Raw genomic sequence first — 12320 nt, forward strand, 5'->3', positions numbered from 1 at the left:
CTTCAGTGTAATTTTATTAGTCAGGAAGTGCTACAGGCGGGCATCAAATTGAATGCTTACCATTGTGATAAAGGTTTTCAAATCAGCTTCGTGCAAAAGCCTGAAAACCCACAGGGGCAGCAGGTGATCTAATGCATGACAGAAGTCTTGTGTCTGTCATTTATTACAATAATGCTGGTGTTTGGGTGCAGTGGATGATATTGTGATGAGAAATTCAGATAGTCAAATATGATCTGATGATAATAAATACATAAAATGAGCAGTAGGGAGGATTTGCATTTGATTCGGCTTTCAAATCAAAACATAGAGTGCATCACAGAGAGGTATCCTGGAATCTTGAATTTATGCAATATGTCTTGCATCAATACACAAATCTGATTGAACCCTAACTCAAACAAAACATAGTCTCTGTCAAAAACAATATGTCTGTCATTTAGGTTAACGATAAAAAGGGGCCTCTGTGTCTTTCCTTGAGATGAAAGTTGGCTTAAACATTTTTATATATGGGCAAATACAAAAAATATAAATGGAAATACTAAATGTACAAAATGGGATGGATTTAAGATTCATCTTTCAAACCAAACTTGAAGCAGAACTATTCAAACAAATTGAATTTGTTCAACCTACAAACATGCAGCCAGTCCTTTCAGCTCATGGAGCGCTCTCCAGCTCCAAAGGACAACACTGTGTTTTGTGAAAAGCTACTTGAATCCCTGCATAATTAGAGGTCTCATAGCTGTGTTAAAGATGGGGGCGGAGAAAGAGGATAGTTGAGCTGTTTGCCAGTGCTAAGTGAAATGCAGATAGCTGTGTTTTCATCAGATTATGTTCATTAAACAGGGGCTTGTTCAATAGACAGAACAAGTCAGAGTGGATCAGAGGGAAAAACAAAGTACACTCAATCAGTGACGCAAATGTAGGCCTGTGTTTCTCCTTTTCAGTTTGGTCATTTAAGTGGTTTTGGAAATGTTTGGACAAACATGGAGCTGATCTGATAAATAATAACACGTTGAGCTTCAATTTCAACCTGTCCTATTCACTTTTAAGTGGTAGATTGACACAGTTATTATCGTTTATTATTTAGATTTATAGGAAACACCAGAATAGAGATTTCTAAAAAGAATAAACTCTACTAATGAAAAATAGCAGATCTATTGGTCATGAATTAAACTTTGAACTGGACTGGTTGGCATAGCACTGCACAATTTTCATGAGGACATACCTGAAAAAAAAAAAATCCTATTACAAATAACATTTGTTATAATAGGTGACAACAGGTGTCAAAATATTACATTTCAGGTAGCTCTCTTCCAAAAGTCACATTTAAACATTAAATATTCTAGACTTGATGAAAACATTTTTTGGAGAATACTTTGCCAAAATAATATCTTTATATTTTTTTCTTTCACAGAGCATCTCCACTAATTCTTACATATTGATAAATGCAATCAAAAATAACAATCTTGCATGGTTACAGTGCATAAATATACATTTGAACATTTCCATATCTGACATCAGTATTGAAACTTTCTACCCATGTGGCATGCTAAAAAAATAGTGTTAATTTAATGTGAATAAATTAATGGTTGTCTTTGTGTTAAGACATATAACATGTAAGTCACACTGACATTCCTCTAAGGATTTCTAGTCAATACCTATTTTTAATAAGTTTATTTGGACACAGTTTGTCCATGTTGCATAAAATGATTGCTATACATAATTTCCCACAAAACATGTGAGGCCATGGAAATGAAAGAAATCTCACCCACAAAAATCATCAGTGAGTCAATTATGCAAGGCAGGCTCTTCTCATCTGAAGCACCAGCTTAATTAAACTGATATAAAATATCATTAGAGGTGACAGGCTGTTAAAAGAAAAGCTAAGTGACTGCTCTTTCAGGGAGAAGCTGTCTGAGCACTCGACCCAGAATACTGCTGTCATTCGAGGCTATGCTGCCATCTAGTGACACACCTTACTATCAATCTTCAAACGCCTGACACCTTATCACACTTAGAGACAGACCAAACATTACACTAACAGTACACTTCACATTTATTTTTATTTCATTAGTTTTGACAGATCATTCTTCACAGATAATATGTGAAATCACTCAGTTTGTAGAAGTATGCTGTTACCACAAACAAAACAGATTCTGAAGTTGATATCACTCATAGCAGACCTGAAGGCACTGAAACATTCAGCAAACTCCCAATCAGTACCTTTCATTCAAAAATTCATTCACACACTGTAACATGAATCTTACTACTGTGTATCCTGAAAATGACATAACAATATCGACATGAGGAAAGTGGTGAATGTCTACTCTTTCTTGTTTCAAAAGCTTCAAAGACAAGAAAATGTAACCACAACATCAGTAAAGAGGGAGCTCGTTAACAGCAGGTTAATAATCTGAAATGGCAAAAAAAAAAAAAAAAAAAAACTAATCCATTAATCCTACCAAAGTAATATGAAGGAAAACCATGGAGTGCAATCTACCACATGCCAAGTCAGATGATCTCAGTGTTCATACTCCTTATCAATGAACTTGGCCATTGTGCTGAGCTGGATATTTGTTGTGCCCTCATAAATGGTACCTACATGTGAAGACAAAACAAAGCATTAGAAAAAACACCTGTAGTACCAAACATTGTCAATTTGGTTAAAATTCCCCTGCATACTTCAGAAGACCAATCAGTGGCTTTCACTATCAGGAGACAAGGAGGATTATTATCCAGCTCAGTCTGCCGGAGCTTAAACTGCAGAATTGAGGAGCTAGAATCAAGGTGGTGAAAGGAAATGTGACATTTCGCCCTGGCAGCTTCCTCGGCTGTGTGTTGGTGTATTGACACTGTTGAGGGATGAGGCAGGGGGATTCCTGCAAGATTCCAATTACAGGCACTGCCATCCGCCACTCTCTCCACACCACTCTAGTTCAATATTAGCTACACCTGACTCCTTTAGGCCCCATGAAATGTCTCCTTTCCACACTACATGTTTGGTCACCACAAATATTTACACAAGTACATATTTGTACAATGGTGCACATGCTCACCAATTTTACAGTCTCTGTAGTATTTCTCTATGGGGTAGTCCTTGGTAAAGCCAACCCCTCCCATCCATTCTATGCATTTTGATGTGGTTAAAGTTGCAACCTAAAGAAGACAAAATAAAATTTTATTTTAAGACCCTCAGAAATCAGAACACTGATGTTTTTACAGGCATGACTGTCAAAAAGAATAAACAAAGTTAAAAAAGTTAAACAATGATGTAAAATGCCGACAACCATGAGCACAGTCAAGGGTCAACAATACATGGAATCAGAGGAATAGTGTAACACTGAAACAAACAAATACAAAATAAATAAAATCCATGTAAAATCATAATCACAAAATATTCTAGAAATATACATAACTTCTGCCAAACACCTTAGAAAGACCACCGTTAAATTGAACTGTAGTAACTGAATGAGGAGTCTTACCTCTGCGGCGTAGTATTTCGCCATGCAGGCCTCCTTGATGAAAGGTCTCCCAGCTTCCCGTAGACGAGCTGCGTTGTACGTGAGCAGCCGTGCAGCTTCGATTTGTGTTGCTACATGGGCTATTTGGTGCTGCATGCCCTGCATTACAAAGAACACAAAACACGAGAGCTCACTGAACAATACACTGGCCACCAAATAAATCTGATTAATCACATATTTACTGTAACTTGTAAAAGAACAGAGTCTATTGTAAATCTTAACCTGGAAGTCAAAGATGCGTTTCCCAAACTGAACCCTTTGTCTGGTGTAAGGTATTGTGTGGTCAAAGCAACCCTGTGCCAGCCCAAGCATCTGAAGTAAAACAGAAAGAGAATTAGGAAAGGGAACATTTTATTTGTACATGGTGTAATCTTGAATACAGCACAATTAGCTGGTGTTAAGCATATAACAAATAAATGCTTTACCTGAGCTGCAATTCCAATCCTGCCTTCATTCAACATTCCAATAGCATATTTGTACCCATGACCTAACTCTCCCAAAATGTTCTTTTCCGGTACCTGGTTAGTAGAAAGTTAATAACAGTCAAAGTATGTATGTATGTGACACAAGTCTCGTACAGTAGAGCAAGACTGTTAGTACCTTGACATTGTCAAAGTTGAGTGGGCAGGTGGAGGATGCACGCAGGCCTAGCTTGTTCTCCTTCTTGCCAATCTCAAACCCCTCAGTGTCCCGGTCCACAATGAAGCAGGTGATGCCTCTGTATCCCTGTCAGTCATGACAAAAATCCTTTTGTGATTATAGAAGCACACATTTTAGTAGAGCAAATGGATAAAGTTGGGTAGTTTTTCCATTTCCCAGACAAATGTATGTCATGAATCACACTTTTAGTCAGTAACTGACAAAAACAAAAGAAAGATGAGCAGTGACTCACAGCATTGGGGTCCGCGTTGGCCATTACCAGGAATACACCTGCCTGCTCTGCATTACTGATCCACATCTTGGATCCATTGATGATGAAATAGTCCTTGTGTTTTTCAGCACGTGTCTTCAGAGCAAAGGCATCGCTCCCTGATTGTGCTTCTGAGAGACAGAAACTTCCAATCTGTGCGATATATGAGAGGTTAATAAGGAAGTGAAGGAAAATATTTCAGGAAATGTATTGCAAAAACGGACCAATTCACACAAAATTAAAAATGACATTTTATTTTTCAATAAACTGAAGCTGCACCTTGTCAAACTGCTCACCATATCAGTTGACAGTCGGCTGAGGTACTTCTCTTTTTGAGATGGAGTGCCCAGTTTAGCAAACAGTGTGTTGATGAGTGTGTTCTGGATGTCACAGAGTACAGCCACAGAGGCATCCACCTTCGCCAGCTCCTCAATAACCAAAATAGAGGAGAAGAATGAAGAGCCAGTACCACCATATTCTGGATCGATCTCAATGCCCATGAGCTGTAAAAAAAAAAAAGAAAAAGAAAGAAACAACCCAATCACTGTATAGACAAAATAATTACACACAGTAGACATAACTGTATGGACAATTCAGTTAAGTAAATCACATACACCCTGTTCAAAGAGAGATTTGATCACTTCCTGGTCCATGGTAGAACATTCATCCATCTTTGACACCCTAGGAGCAATGCACTCTTGTGCATATTTCTTCACTGTAAAAGAGCAAAACGTATGTTTGTGTGTTAGCAATTTCGGTCTTCAGCTACATCAGTGGGGGACATGTTAGCAGACTGAAGAATCACCTGATTCCCTCATCATGCTCTCCTCCTCGGAATACGATTGCAGGGGAGGAAAAGAGACTCCCCCAGGCGCCAGGTGTGAAGACACATCTGGGACAGATCTGGTGGACAGATTTCTCCGTGGAGCCTGGCATGCTATCCACGGTCTTGAGATCTGTCTGCATGACTGAAAGCACGGCAGAGAACAGTGGAAAGTGTAAATTCACAGTCAGTCACGATTCACCATTCAGTGATAAGTTGATACATTTCTCTGTGATTTGCTGCTCTCTAATTTTTGTTACGTGGCTCTAGCTAGCGTTAGCTGCCTGTAGCTAACAACGTCACGTTAGCAAGAGATAGGCTAAGTTAGTAGTTCTAGCATAAAGAACAAAGTAGCGTATTGAAATCAGTGCCCAAACCTGAAATTGTTATTCATTTTGACCTTTATATTCCGTCTCACCTTTGATAAAATCCAGACCAACGACGACGCCATGATTGGTTACTAAATGTTTACGTTGTGGTGTTGCTGCATTTAGGTGACTCCTGTACAAATCCCAGACTACTTTTCTTCTATAGTTGGTGTGCATTAATCATATGATATAATCATAGGCACAAAACAACATCAGGCTGTCCGATATAATTATCTTCATCAGTAGGTCCTGTATCTGGACAAGAAAAATCTGAAAGTGATTTATAATGTACAATAAAGAAAGGCATGGCTATCGCTAGTAAAACGTGTTAGACTTAATTATACCACAGCATAGGGGTCACTACATAGGTAGCAAAGACGGCGGCTGCAAATGGATGAAACCGAAAAACTTCCAAACCTTAAGTTTATATGTGCCGAATTTTTAATAATATTTTTCCAATGGTCTCCGAAGGCAACGGTAAACAGGAAATAACGCTCGGGTTCGGACGCCTTCAATTGTTAACGACTGAAGCCGACTTTTTCTGCTTCAGGTCTCAATTTTTATACTTATTTCTGTCCGGCGACAGTGTAGCTGAGACGCGGGAAGTTACGCTTTGGACTGTAGTAAATATGGAGTGTTTATATTGGACATTGCTATAAGGAGCGAGCTAGCTAGGAAGCATTAGCATTGTTTATAACAATTTAGCGTTAGCTACAGTAACCTGGACGTTTTCCGCTACACTCGGTTATCGCCTGTCAAATCTGAAAGCAGAGTTGTCGCCTGTTACTATCTACTAAAAATCCAAATTGTCTCCTAGATCTTTTTCAGGCTCAGAGAAAAAAACATGGAAGAAATAAAGACGGAGCCTGTGGATTTTGTGAAGGAATTCCAAGAATACCTCACACAACAAACCCAGCATGTCAACATGATCTCGGGCTCTGTTTGTGGAGAAAAACAGTCAGCCGAGCCATTTCAAGCTGGTAGGAAAGGCGCACACTTTATAACAAAAACACTGTTTATTTGATAAGATTGAGATGGTGTCATGGATAAAGAGCATGTTTGTTTCAGTTGCCCCCAGGAGTGAACAGAACGGTCTAGACCCACCGCCCGTGGAAGGGAGCCTGTCGGTGGAGGAAGGGCCAGACGTGCAGGTGGATGGCTTAGAGAGGACCTGCGATGGAAAGTACAAGTGCAGCTACTGCAGTTATGCCAACAAGGGCATGGCTCGCTTGATAGAGCACATCCGCATCCACACAGGTCAGCTTTTCTACTGCATTCACCCATTCAAAAATATCCTTCCCAACTAACCAGTTATGGATTATGTTTGGAAATATAAATGTCCGCCTAGTTTGGTTTACGTTTACTGTATGCCCCACAGCACTACAAAATTAAGAATGACATTTTCAAAGACCTTATTGTTGTCTGTTTGTGTAACCCCTTGTCAGCACATGTATGGTTTTTATCGTCGAGTAACTGCAATTATTTCCTCTTCTGATTGTCAATTAGGTGAAAAGCCTCACCGCTGCCAATTGTGCCCATTTGCATCTGCTTATGAGCGCCACCTAGAAGCCCACATGCGTTCACACACAGGCGAGAAACCATACAAATGTGACCTTTGCGCCTTCCGCTGTAGTGACCGCAGCAACCTGTCACACCACCGCCGCCGCCGCCACAAGCTTCTGCCCACTAGGGTCGTACGCTCTCCTTTCTCCAATAAGAGAATGTTGAGTGCCCTCCAGAAGAGGACGGGCTCGCTGGGCTTCAGCCGGCGACTACTCATCAACTTCAGCCCTCCTTCCATGGTGATTCCAAAGTCAGATTATCTGAATGAGTTCTCTCACAAGATCCATCACCATTTGAACAGTAGTGACTACAAGAACCTTGCCAAAGTGGATGAGAATGAGAGACGTGACAGAGGCCCTAATGGTGTCACTTTTAATAACCCACTGGACCAGCTCTCCACACTTGCTGGCCAACTGGCCACCCTTCAATCTGAGTCTCAAACTCCTGCATCACCAGGCAGGGAGTCCTTAAAAGATGAGAAGCCTGTCCTCATAAATCAGGTTTCTGGTGATCAGGTTGCGCTGTGTTCAAATGGAGTGCAGACGTCACCAACTAACAAAGCATCTCCCACCTCAGGCCACGAGAGTTACAGTCCTGTTACCGCTCTTAACTTTGAGAACAACATCAATGCACTTACTGCAAGTGTTAGTACCAGCCAGCCAAGCACACCCAACCCTGGCTTGACGACACCAGACCATCAAGTGTTACATAAATGCCAGCATTGTGATGTTCACTTCTCTGACAACATCCTCTACACTATTCACATGGGCTGTCATGGCTACGAAAATCCATTCCAGTGCAACATCTGTGGACACATGTGCATAGACAAATATGACTTTGCATGCCATTTTGCCCGTGGCCAGCATAAGAAGTGATTCCTTGCAAAAGAGTAAATTTGTGTATCCTTGTACATCATTTTAACATGGTGACATTTTATAATTTTGTTTACAGATTACCTACTTATTTTACACCCACTAACTGCACTATATTGTTGCCTTACAACAGGGGCCACCAACCTTTTTGAAACTGAGAGCTACTTCTTGGGTACCAATTAATGCAAAGGGCTACCAGTTTAAAACACTTTTGAAAAAACAAATTTGCTCAATTTACCTTGAATTATTTGTTATTACTAGTAATTAATTAAATTAATGATATTCATCTTTGTTAAAACACGGATCATGTTAATGATTTCTCACAATAACAATCAAATGTGATTTTAAAAAAGAGGAGCAACAAAAAAATTACTATTTTTAGAACAGGCCTGCGGGATACTCATGTGGTCCTTGCAGGCGACCTGGTGCCCATGGCCATCACGTTGGTGACCCCTGCCTTACAACATGTCTCCCAATGTTAAGCTTTTCATACTCATTTTGAGTTAACAGAATCATAAAAACTTCTTTTAATGCAGCACTGTACAGTAAGTGTTACTGTAGCTAACCAGATATTTGTGTTCAGGAAAATCTCAACGTTTTTTTTGGGATTTCAAATCTGTCATTAGTTAGTAAATTAGATTTATTCAGTATGCTATGTAACACATTTTTAAATAAATACCAATTAAAAGTATTTTACAACTAACATTTAAAACTAACATTCAACTTCTTTGTATTTGTTATTATCTCTTGGTCATTTTGATGGACTTGTTATCTTGCTCAACACATCATCTCACATATCAAAATTTAAGACAAGATTAAGTATATTCTTGTTTGCTGTTTAAATGTTTTATACCTCATTCCATTCAGTTTCATACCAAATTAACCACTAATATTTTTTTACCACTTTATACTTTTTAAGTCTTTTTTTCTACAAATATCTATAAATTGTCTTAAGTAATTTTCATGCTACTGTACATACCACTTTTTGGCGCAAAATAAAATTTCTCTCTAGCCACATTTCATTTAGGTTGTAGCTGATGTTGACACACTGTAAAGATGTCATATTTTTATTGTGTAAATATTGGATGTTTTTGCTTTGTTTTAAGGAACAATTTTGATTTTGTGTAAACTGTAGTCCAAAGCTAAGACTTATTAAATGTTTGTGTCATGTTATAATGGGCAAAAAATTGAAATGTGACAATAATGTGCTCTCATCCCTTTAATCTTAATAATATTTATCTTGACAAAGATTCAGATGTTTAATTAACATGTTCCTACCTTATCTCACAGAAGATATGTACATGACCACTTATTAAGCGTGATGTTATCTGGCAAAACCTTTTTAAATAAAAGATAAAACTATAAATAACGGACAATAGTGGCACTTTGTACATTTTAGTTTTATTTATTTACAGTTTAGCTTAACTTGTGACTTTTGGTACAATTCAGTCCTGCTCTGTAAAAAACAAAAAAACAAAAAAAAAACCAAACTCATTTAAGGTCACTTATGATTCTCAACAAGACTTCCTTTTCCTCGTGCAAAAACGTCTACTGCTTTTTTCACCACACGTTCCACATCCACATCGTCATCCTGAATGGAGGACGCATCTTGAAGAAACTGTTTTCGTAGGTTGTGAAGAAATGTTGCTTTGGATTCATTCAGCTGAGTGGCCAAAGACCTCATGTAATCGGGGGACACATGGTTTTCTGAGGTTGGCGTGACAAAAATTATCAGTATGCAGGTCTGCAAATTACAACGTTAGTAATTTTTCAAATGTGCAGTATCACAACTGACCTCTAGCAGTCTTCATGGCTTCAGAGATCAAGCGTCGACAGGCTTGGTCAGCCAGATGAACCACACTAGTGGCACATTTCAGCCGGTCAGCCTCCTGCACAGCACGAGAAAACAACTTAATTTAAAATCCAGAATGAACAGATTTAACGGGAGGTTTGCTAACACACCTTTTGTTCAGTGTAGTCCTCAATTGGCCTCAGTGGGTTGCCCAGTGAAAATAAGATCAACTCTATCACCTTCTGGCTACGGACAAGGAACATGGGGAGAAATAGACTGAGGCAACACATTAAGACATGACTTATGCAATTTAGAATTAGTAGTAAGTATTAACAAACTGCTCATTCTGCTGTCGTACATGTCACATTTTGATAAGCTGTCTGTCGTGTTGAGTGAAATGCTGTTTTTCTCCCATAGGTTCTTCTGTGGATTTGGAGACTCCAACCGCTTCACCATCTCCAGTATCACCTCAGTGGGAATGGGTTGAGACCTGCCCTCATTTCTGCCAATGCAGGACTCCAAATCACAGTGTAGATACACCTGGCAGAACCCAAGTGAGTCTGCATTAAAAGTTGAGAAATGCATTAAGCCAAAGGGACATTGTTTAAACCTAAATCACATTAAATTTGTAGTTGCCTTGAAATTACTCAAATTTCCCTTCATATATTATGAAATCAAAATATTGCCTGGTGCATTCCGATACTTGAGAGGTAGCTCAGATTTGGAGATATGGACTTAATATAAAAGCTCATAGGATGCCTTTTGAAAAATGTAAGCAAATGTAAAAGATTTGTACTTAATTGGCTAAAACGTTCAAAATTACTAATATGATCACTCACAAACACTCAAATTATTGGTCAACATTGTAAACACAAAACAGTGCTTACACTTTCTTGCAAGTTGATAAACCTCATATCTCATGCTGGGATAGTAGAAGTTGTCATCCAGTAAAAACACAAGTGGTGCCTGGTCAACCTGAGAGCAGTCCAAAGCTTCAGGCTGCATCAGAGCTTGAATGCATTGTGCCCATGCAGAGCTGTTGATCTGACAACTGTTCGGCTGCTCTTCAGACTTCTTTAAAACCTGCTCAATGCACTGCAACACAGCCTGTCTGTGTAATTTCCACTCAGTGTGCTAAAATGAAATCAAAGAAAGGCGACCAGAGTAAACACAAAATACAGATTAACAGAACAAGTAACAGATTATGGCAGATGATGGTAGATTGTACTGTTAATTCGTCCTTTCCTGCACAATAGCCCCTTTAAATAATTCCTGTAATGCATATAGAAAAAGATTTACATATCTCTACATATATTTTTATGTTTTTATATCTGTACTTTTTGCTCAGAAGGCCCTTATTGTTATAGTACTATTGTCAATGCAAGTGACACTATATTCGTAGTTAATCGTTTATTATAAGTCCACTCTTTATATCTTGGTTACAGTCTAATCAGAGGACGCTTTTTGGGTAACCGGTTTCCCACACCACCACTAAAAGTTAATATAGCCCATGCCATTACCAATTCTTGTAGTTTAACACCGTCCTCCAGCACTCTAGTCTGAAAAGCATGCTCTGGGATCAAGTCATCGTACGGCACCACCGCGGCTCTCCATCCGTGATGTGCAGCGGTGCTGAAGACCTTGCGTGCCAGGGACGACTTGCCAGCAGCAGGTAGCCCGCAAAAAACGCACAGACAGGCCGGAGCCCGTCCGAAACCTGCATCCACCCCTGCCGCCATGCGCTACCAAAAAGCAGGTTTAAAAAACACGCTTTTTAATATGGCCCTGTAGTCATCGACGCTAACATTTTCGGTTTATGAATCTAAGGTTGTTTACAGCTGACTTCCGCGTTATGCTACGTCAAACACGGCGACAACATGTGACTTCCGGACACAGTAAATTCAAAATAAAAGCCCATGAAGTGTAGCAAGACGAACATGATAAATGCACAATAAAGTGAAGAAAGGAACGCGAGAGGGAGACATCCTCTCATTTTAGCACTTTAGATCTGAGTCTGTGGGGCTACTGGAGCCATGTGAAATAAGTGTTTGCAGATTATAGGACCTAATGCAAAAATTGCACAGTCCAATATTTTCCTGAATTGTAGTCTAGAATATGTAGCACAGAAAGCTTTGGATTGTTCAATTATTTAAGATTGTGCAAATCCCAATTTGGGATTAGTGTGGTGTGGTTTATGTCTTTTTTTGCATTTGTATGTGCCTGTTTTAAGTATTATACAGTAACCCCACTGACTCCTGCAGAGCAAGAAATATTAGTTTGTATAGAAAATAAAGAAAACTAAAGAGCATTCCCCTTCAGGGCCATGCCCATCATTCTTTCAATAGCTTAATTAGAATGCAAAATGCTACTGAAGTCTTTGATTCCTTCAAGTTTCACCAAGTTCCTCTTGTACTATTATGACACAATATAACTCCAACTTATACACTTACAGTAAATAAATGACAAATCTACAC

The 12320-nt window shown here is 39.1% G+C and overlaps 3 protein-coding genes across 5 annotated transcripts; 1 reads left to right on the top strand and 2 right to left on the bottom strand.

The window, feature by feature from the left end:
• Positions 1-1774: 1774 nt before the first annotated feature.
• On the bottom strand, positions 1775-5852 carry acadsb (acyl-CoA dehydrogenase short/branched chain). Its single transcript, XM_067487980.1, has 11 exons — positions 5670-5852; positions 5234-5396; positions 5043-5143; positions 4725-4931; positions 4411-4581; positions 4119-4244; positions 3944-4036; positions 3741-3830; positions 3480-3617; positions 3054-3153; positions 1775-2595 (listed from the first exon to the last, which is right to left on the bottom strand). The coding sequence occupies exons 1-11, from the start codon at positions 5700-5702 to the stop codon at positions 2519-2521; spliced, it is 1299 nt and encodes a 432-aa protein (XP_067344081.1). The 5' UTR covers positions 5703-5852; the 3' UTR covers positions 1775-2518.
• On the top strand, positions 5312-9430 carry LOC137105583 (zinc finger protein Pegasus-like). 3 transcript variants are annotated; one of them, XM_067487978.1, is made up of 4 exons: positions 5312-5437; positions 6437-6599; positions 6688-6876; positions 7126-9430. In XM_067487978.1, exons 1-4 carry the CDS (start codon positions 5363-5365, stop codon positions 8055-8057), a joined length of 1359 nt encoding a protein of 452 aa, XP_067344079.1. In that variant the 5' UTR covers positions 5312-5362; the 3' UTR covers positions 8058-9430. The 3 variants fall into 3 exon arrangements, with proteins under 3 accessions (XP_067344079.1, XP_067344080.1, XP_067344078.1); XM_067487979.1 differs by lacking the exon at positions 5312-5437 and adding an exon at positions 6070-6169; XM_067487977.1 differs by lacking the exon at positions 5312-5437 and adding an exon at positions 6077-6242.
• A 115-nt stretch (positions 9431-9545) lies between these two features.
• On the bottom strand, positions 9546-11729 carry LOC137105585 (L-seryl-tRNA(Sec) kinase). The gene is given in 7 exon segments (XM_067487981.1): positions 9546-9594; positions 9596-9761; positions 9850-9943; positions 10017-10092; positions 10205-10406; positions 10734-10980; positions 11367-11729. Coding segments are annotated over 7 exon segments (1053 nt in total). The 5' UTR covers positions 11586-11729.
• Between the last annotated feature and the right edge of the window lie 591 nt (positions 11730-12320).

The sequence above is a fragment of the Channa argus genome, chromosome 20 (genome assembly GCF_033026475.1).
Source record: "Channa argus isolate prfri chromosome 20, Channa argus male v1.0, whole genome shotgun sequence".
NCBI lineage: Eukaryota > Metazoa > Chordata > Actinopteri > Anabantiformes > Channidae > Channa > Channa argus.